Source organism: Epinephelus lanceolatus, chromosome 6 (assembly GCF_041903045.1).
Source record: "Epinephelus lanceolatus isolate andai-2023 chromosome 6, ASM4190304v1, whole genome shotgun sequence".
Lineage (NCBI taxonomy): Eukaryota > Metazoa > Chordata > Actinopteri > Perciformes > Serranidae > Epinephelus > Epinephelus lanceolatus.
The window spans coordinates 2,429,577-2,437,452 of record NC_135739.1 but is presented as its reverse complement, the minus strand read 5'-3'; the positions used below and the strand labels follow the sequence as shown (position 1 = coordinate 2,437,452).

General features: G+C 42.2%; 1 protein-coding gene across 3 annotated transcripts; it reads left to right on the top strand.

The window, feature by feature from the left end:
* The first annotated feature begins 442 nt into the window (after window positions 1-442).
* On the top strand, window positions 443-7,596 carry LOC117254419 (uncharacterized). Of its 3 annotated transcripts, XM_033622726.2 has the most exons (5): window positions 467-536; window positions 1,172-1,361; window positions 3,436-4,036; window positions 4,170-4,428; window positions 4,645-7,596. In XM_033622726.2, exons 3-5 carry the CDS (start codon window positions 3,446-3,448, stop codon window positions 4,809-4,811), a joined length of 1,017 nt encoding a protein of 338 aa, XP_033478617.1. In that variant the 5' UTR covers window positions 467-536; window positions 1,172-1,361; window positions 3,436-3,445; the 3' UTR covers window positions 4,812-7,596. The 3 variants fall into 3 exon arrangements, with proteins under 3 accessions (XP_078024572.1, XP_033478617.1, XP_033478618.1); XM_078168446.1 differs by lacking the exon at window positions 1,172-1,361 and having other exon boundaries at window positions 443-536; XM_033622727.2 differs by lacking the exons at window positions 467-536; window positions 1,172-1,361 and adding an exon at window positions 2,977-3,175.
* The last annotated feature ends 280 nt before the right edge of the window (window positions 7,597-7,876 follow it).

The following is a 7,876-nucleotide window of genomic DNA, read 5'->3' as shown; positions in this document are numbered from 1 at the left end:
TTGAGGAGGATCCTGATCAGGCGCCTGAACCACCTAAACTGGCCCTCCTCTTTTCTTATTTTATTTAATTTTTTAAAGATTATTTTTTCAGCTTTTGCTTTTGTTTGACAGGACGGTGTGAAAGGGGGAGAGAGAGGGGATGGTGACATGCAGCAAAGGGCCCCAGGTTGGACCTGAACCCGTGGCTGCTGCAGCAAGGACATCGCCCTTGTACATGGGATGCCCGCTCTACTCACTGAGCCACTGGGCGCCTCAACTGGCCCCTTTAGGAGCAGCTCTACGCCGAGTTCCCTCTTGAAGTTGCGTAGCTGTACTATGCTGTGATTCAATGTTGTAATTAAGCTTTTGATTACCACTGATTAACATTTTCTGTTCCTTCTAACAACATTTCCTGTGTTGTGAAGAAAAGGAATTTCCAGAAAAGGGAAGTGATTCTGTCTCCTGAGGATCTGGAGGCGTCGTCAGGCAGGAGTGTGTCTTCAACTGAGCAAGTCTGTTCAGAGTGTTTTTATCTGCACTGACGGCCACACTGCAAGGTAGGATGAAACTGCACACACACACATTAAAGTGACAGTAGCTGTGTGAAGAATGAACAACAGACTAACAGAGCTTTGAGCTAAATGCTACAGCTAACAGGATGCTAACACGCTCACAGTGAGACTGCTAACATACTGATTTTATATCATGTTGACAATGTTCATCCTCCTAGCTTAGCCTTTAAGCATGCTAACATTTGCTAACTAATGCTTAGTTACACAATAACTGCTGAGACATTTTACTCAAAAACAAAAATGTCAGCCAGCTGGTGACGGCAGAGGAAAAGTAATCGAGGATCAGCAGGATTCATCCTCTGGGGAACATGAATGTCTGTACAAACTTACTTACTGTACTGTCATGACAATACCTCATTCACATTGGCTGTCATAGATGTAGAGTACCTGTTGGTAGGGCAAATCAAAAATACAGAGTTAGTGATGTAAGAAAAAACTTGATAAGTCCACCAAGGAGGATGACTAAAAGGTGAACTAATGCTGCATTAAAAGGTCAGTCTGTAGGATTCAGGGGATATATCTGCAGAAATGGAATATAATATAATAAGTGTGTTTTCTTTTGTGTATTATCACCTGAAAATAAGAATTGTTGTGTTTTTGTTTGGCTCTGACACACCAAGCAAACAGGTGGCTGTCCATTATTGTCGGGCCATTGGTGACAATCCATCACCCAAGTCTTTGCGGTGTGCGGTGTGGAGCCTGTGGGTGAATTAAATCGCTCTGAGTGTCATTTCTGCTCAGCACATGAGAAGAGAGGAAAGTAAACAAAAATCAAGAGGAAGTGAGACTGAAAGAAACTTGTTCCATAAGGTCAGATTATTTTTCTCTATAGCAGAAGCGTTTCCTGATGGTTTGTGTCATTGTTCACTGGCGCACAGCAAATTCAACAATGGATTGTGTTGTTAATGTGCTAACTGGCTAACTAGTGTTAAGACGGGAACTGCCCATTAGTTCGACAGCCCATTGGTCCGACATCCCATTGTTCCGACCATATTAAACCCATTGTTCCGAAGTCCGTTCCGAAATCATCATGATGCCCTGTGGTTAAGGTCTGGTTAGGTTTAGGCACAAAAACCACTTGGTTAGGGTCAGGAAAAGATCATGGTGTGGGTTAAAATGAAAAAGAAAGTGACAAACACATAAGCCGTGAGCCTGCTCCGCCTCAAGCTGGTCGCGGTGCACCATACGCCCGCCGCGAGCCGTTCAGCACCGCGGACAGTCGGACTAATGGGATGTCGAACCAAAGACATGGACCCGTTAAGACAGTCTTCCTGTTTCCCTTTTTGAACAACAGTTAAAAACGACTGTTGTCTGCTAATGGTGAGATTTATTTCCTCTCATGCAGGTGCAGAACATACGTGCTGACGTTCACGTGCAACTTTCTAGCCAGGATACAGGTGACATGAGGCGACAGAACGGTTGGCTTCCGTTACTGCTAGCTCTTTGACGTCGGTTTATTGTGTCTGGGCCTTTAAGATGAGCTGTTTATATCTACATAGAGAGCCAGTCCTTGTCTGAGAACGCCATGTTGCACCACCATGTTGCTACAGTAGCCCAGAACAGACAAACCAAACACTGACTATAGATAGGGACATTCACATTGTCACGTCGGCCACTGTAGTTAGCAGCCGCACAAATATGGTCATGGCTAGCTCCAAAAAACCAAGATGGCAACAGCATAAGTGCCAGACTCAAGACTTTAAAACAGGAGTCAGTGATTATTTTTAGTTTTACACCACGTTGCTACCTGTTGCAAAATCACTAAAATATTTATGTACCTGTCTTGTTATGAGGGTTAATGCTAATAAATGTATTAACTAATCTAGGCCACTCTATGGACACCAACAAACTGTTTTGAAACCTCATACTGTATTGCAAATTATATGTGACCAACAATTGAAATATGTGACTTAATAAAAGTTTCTGTATGTTTCTGTGTATATGACGTCAAAACTGTTAGCTCATGTACCAGAATTTTCGCTGACTTTCCGAGTTGTTGTTCTGACGTGGGGCTTTCAGGAAAATTCTCCAAGTAGAGAACTAATTTTTCCAATTAATTCAAGACCACATGAATGCAACATAGTTCGCTCAAGACCATCGATTCCCCACAAGGACTTCTAGGTCGTTCTCATGCTGAAGTCGTCAAATAACGCCGCTTGGTCAGTGATTTTGGCGTCAGACACCAACGCCAAAAGCCACCTTTCATGTCAGTGTGACATTTTGTAACACAGCCGGACGGCACCTGTCGCCGCACCATGACACGTAGACAGGAGGCGTCAATTAAATAGCTAGACGATATGATACGCCACTGGTTGTTTGTCAGTTTGAAACACTGCTGCTAATGACATAATATAAGAAGCTGCAAACACCCTGTGGGGGGGGCGGGAAGGGCAGTGGAGGGGTCCAACAAACCCTGGACTTTCACATGCGAGGCCGCTGTTCGCTTCCTGTATGAATATAGAGCCAAACCATGATGTTTTTTTCCTAAACCTAACCATGTTTTGTTACACAGCGAAAATTGACATGCTATCCTGGAACATCAACAATAAGTGCAGGAGGATACCGAGCACAAAATATGTAGACGTGAGTGCCACTGACCAAGTGACGATATGTGATGAGTTGGGGTGAGAACAGTTTGGGTCCTTGCAAAACAACAGTTGTGATTTGACTGATTTGTTGTACTTCACTGAATTTGTGCTAATAATTGGTGCACAGTGCACGTTCAAATACAAGGCAACGATCTCCACCTGGTGTTAACTTGATCAGTGTCTTGACATATTATCTGGATAGCCACATCTGATCCTTGGGACATCTTGCATATATTTGCCATGTTGTGCGATGTGTGTGTTCATGCTCTTCTTCTGTTTCTTTGTTTCATTTTTAGCTGATCCAAAATGAGCCAGTCCACGAATGAGTCAACACCTGAGATTGAAACGTGGTCCAAAGAGGACATCCACCACTGGCTAATGACAGAGGTCAAAGTTCATCAGAGTTGCGCAGACATATTCATTAAGGAGGAAGTGTCTGGAGAAGAACTGGTTGACTACGAGAAGGAAAATATTTTAAATTTAGGAATAAAACATGGCCCTGCTGTCAAAATCACATCCTATCTAAAAAGTCTTAAAGAAGGAACACAACATGAGTCACAGTTCCTAGCTGATGTGGAAAACTGGACAAAGGAGCAAGTGACCCAGTGGTTACTGCAGCGTGTGAAGGTCGATGGCAAAAAGGCAGAGAGGTTCCAAGAGGAGGATGTGTCCGGAGATTGCCTTGTTTGTTTCAGCGAGCAGGATTTTGTGGATATGGAGCTGAAAAAGGGTCCCGCTGGCAAGATCATGAAACAGCTACTTCGACTAAAAAATGAGGAGTCAGCGCTGCAGCCCGTCAGTCGCCCCTTCAGATGGCCCCTTAGGGACAAAAATAAGCAAGAAAGCAAGAAGGCAAAGCCGTCGTCACTGGCGACAAAGAGTAAAGAAACTATGGAGGTAAAACTTCAGAATCATCTGCACTGCAGGTCAAATTAAATACAGATAAAAATGAGAGGTCCCACTGCAGCACTTTGTTCAATCCAGGTTAAGATTTGATGTTTTATTTTCTAATTTCTAATTTCTCATGCAGAATCCTGCCCCGCTGATCAGAAACACCCTGGATGAACTTTCTACAGAGGATCGCAAGTCTTTTAATTTCACGCTACAGCTTTACACCGCCTCGAAGCGTAAACCCATTCCTAAGGGTAAACTGGAAGGTAAGGACAGCATGGACATCGCCACATTAGTGACCAACCACTACGGACATGAGGAGGCTTTACGTATCACACGAGATATTCTTCAAACCATACATCAGTGTGAACTCGCTTCTCGACTGGTCAGAAACACAGGTAAGAAAACTGAGGTACCTCCGACTCTCTACACACACACACATACTGTATGTTTACATGTGTATATGTCAGAAGTGCAGCATACATTCACCGCAGTGAAGCCTTCAGATTGATCCAGTCTGATTCTGTTTCGCTCGGTGTAACTTTACTGTTGGACTTTATAGAATTCTAATCATTAATCGTTTCATCTGTGACCTCATTTAATTATTTATACAGATCAAGAGAAGCTCCATCGCACATCTTGTGATGATGAGGAGGACACAGAGGACTCAGAGAAGTCAGACTCATCGTCTCATTACAGACGTAAACCCAAGAAAGGGAAAGAACAAAAACGTTTCCGTTTCCAGATGAATATGAAAATAGACATGCCATGCTGTAAATGACCGTATTTGAAGTGGCAGCTGGACATTAGAAGAGGCTCAAATTTCTTCTTAGTGGATGACAATGACAAAAGACACTGATTTGAACTTGTCGTCAGACTTGTGATGTTCTTGAGCACCAAAAGCTCTCAGGAGTCTCTCCCACTGCTGTCCACATGGCGGCTGGATTTCACCATTTTGTTGTTTCCTGAATGAAAAAACGGAATAAGATGACGGTAGGTTTTTTCCAGATGGTTTGGGATCTTTCCAAATAGTCTTGAAAATGCTGATGTAATGTGAACTAAACTAATGTAAGTAAATGCTGTCAGGTCGCCTGATTAAAGTCTGACTACCTTTGTTTAATTCTCTATTCCTTTTAATTACATTTGAGGCACTTATTACATAACACACACACTGTACTGTCTTCTTCTCTTTCTTTCTGTTTTTATCTTTTCAGTTTCTGTGTTATCTAATTGTGTATAGATGCAGTTAACATCTCACCGTTTTCACCATTTGTGTACACACACACACACACACACACACACACACACACACAACAAAACCAAAAAATACCAAAAACAAAAAGCCACAACGTCTCAAGCATTAACAGGGTGCTTGCACTGCACTCATAGTTGCACTGTGTATCAGAGGAAGTTAGGCTGTTACAACATCAGGAGGAAACATGGACAAAGAAAGTGGCTTTTTAAATGCTTGTATTTTATGTTACATAGAGCCACATCTTCCCTAAATCATAAAGCTGATACTGTATGATCTTTATATCACCATGTTTTAGTTTAATGGTTGTTTTGTGGGATGTATGTGTGTCTGCGTGTGTGTGTGTGATGTACTGTGGTTATACTCACTGGTTGTGACATGAGCCAAACCCCCCCGCATGGGGTTGATGGTCAGATACTGTCAAACAGCAAACTGTGTTTTAAATATTTTGAAAAACTGTCCGTTGTCTCATCATGAACTGGGCTTGGAAGGATATAAAAAGAGACAATTTTTCTTTCAGAGGCCTGCGGGGGCCCTTGTCTCTCTGAACCATATTTTCCTGCTTTGTCTCAGTCAGGAAACGGATTATCATATAGAAACTTTTAGCTTCCTCTGTGAAACTCATAGCCACTGAAAGTTAACTGTGAGTGGTTTCTGTAAAGCAGGCCTAAGCTTGAGGAGCGGAAGACCCAGAGACATTTGCACTCCCGAGGTCCCCGACTCTCTTGCAGGGCCGTGAACAGGGAGCCAAAGCGGTTCATGTCAGCCGGTTTATAGACTGCTCTCCTTTGAAAAATAAAGAGATCCAAATTTAGGTGATACATTTCAACAAATCCAAATTTAAAATCAGCTCTGCCTAATTCAAGGGCTTATAAAACCTATCCAGACCAGTTCATCCGTTTTTATACTGTTTCTGTCATTTTTACAATCTTGGATTTTAATGATTTTTCTTTGTTTTAAATAGTTTTACGTTTTCCCACATTATTTGAATCTGAAGGAAAAGCCTGTATTGAGGGAATTAAGAGTAACAACTTGAGACATTTCTCTCTGAACCTTTATTTCTGGTGAGAAGACCACAAACACCAGAGAAAGGGGTTTTGTCTTCATAAGGTCACTGTAGGGCCTCCAAGGGATAAGCTGCAGTGCATCTCACCCCACGCCAGCACACTGATGTAGACCAACACACCTCATAGTGCATAGGGACCCTTCCCCGGGCCTTCCAGGAGAAGAGATAGGTGGACCCTTATAGCTGTTATGTTCTGTAGGCTAGGAGCGAATAAGATAAAATGCACTATTTAAGCTAACGGGTGAAATCAAACTGATGACCAAATTAAGAGGTGTAAACAAAACTTTTTGAACAAAATTGATCAATTTGAGATCTAAATGATTGAAAACTTTCCTGAAGGGTTATCTAAGATGGAGGCATTTTTTGACAGGCTATTGCGTGTAAAGGGCGTCCCGTGGATACCTTTGTTTTTCTTGCATGCCTTCACAGAAAATGGCAAACATATTGATTTATTGATTGATTGGGGGTCCCTGTTTAACAGCAGCAAAACTATATAAAAATATCTGTTTCCAGAATCTTGTGAAACAAACTCATGCAATATAACCCAGGTCTTGTATATCATGTCATGTGCACTGTACTTCCCAAACACATGAAGATTAACTAGAACCCTATTTTTCAAAACTAAACTAAACGTGAAACTTATCCATGCTCTCTTCAAAGTCAGACTCAAAGAGTTATGCCAGTCATTTATATAGTCGATGCCTTTGGCATATTCAAGATGATTATTGGGCTATTTTCCCATTAAGGTAGGCTATTAATGTATTATCATCATAAGAAATAGACCTAATAGTAGCAGCAGTGGTAGAAGGTAATTATTAAACTAATATCTAAACTAGTTTGCCCTATCATAGATTGACTTTGGCATCCGTGGCATATCACTGACACAGTGACAGAGACAGAGACCAGGTGTTTAAGAAAGAGAGAGAAACAGACTGAGAGGAAAATAAGGTTGAACATGGACAGACATATCAGCCTGGTTTGGCAACCTCACTGAGCGTACAACTGAAGGCCCAGATTACCAGGCTTATCCAGAGAGCCATGAAGATCATAGGAGTCAGGCAGCATGCCACGCTCCAGTCTATCTTTGAGCATACCATAATCAGACAGGCGCAGAAAATTATCTCAGACCCCACCCATGTCCTCCATCATGAGTACCAACTTCTCCCCTCAGGCAGACGCTTTAGAGTTCCCCAGTGCAGGCTAAACCGCTTTAAAGGGAAATTTTGGTTTATTTCAACCTGTCTCCTATCGTCCTAAATTTGTTTCAAGTGACTAGTGACATAGAAATAATAGTTAGCGTGTTAGCCGTTAGCCTAGATACAGCCGGGGCGCATAGTAGCGTCAGACCTGTTAAAACGTAAGTGAATGGGCAACCTTCAAGTGCAAAGTTAGTCCACTAAACAAGCTTTTTTTCCACAAAGACCGCCTCATATCGTTAGGATAAATGTCAGAGAACATATAGAAAACGACATGTAAACGTGTTGTCTTACCTTACCGGTGCGCTGCCATGTTTGTTTACCATTTAGCT

Excerpts from the sequence above, each read along its gene's own strand:
- LOC117254419 (XM_078168446.1), top strand. The coding sequence starts at position 3,446 with ATGAGCCAGTCCACGAATGAGTCAACACCTGAGATTGAAACGTGGTCC. Across the intron at positions 4,037-4,169 it reads AGAGTAAAGAAACTATGGAG|AATCCTGCCCCGCTGATCAG; the intron begins GTAAAACTTCAG and ends TTTCTCATGCAG. Across the intron at positions 4,429-4,644 it reads TCGACTGGTCAGAAACACAG|ATCAAGAGAAGCTCCATCGC; the intron begins GTAAGAAAACTG and ends TTATTTATACAG.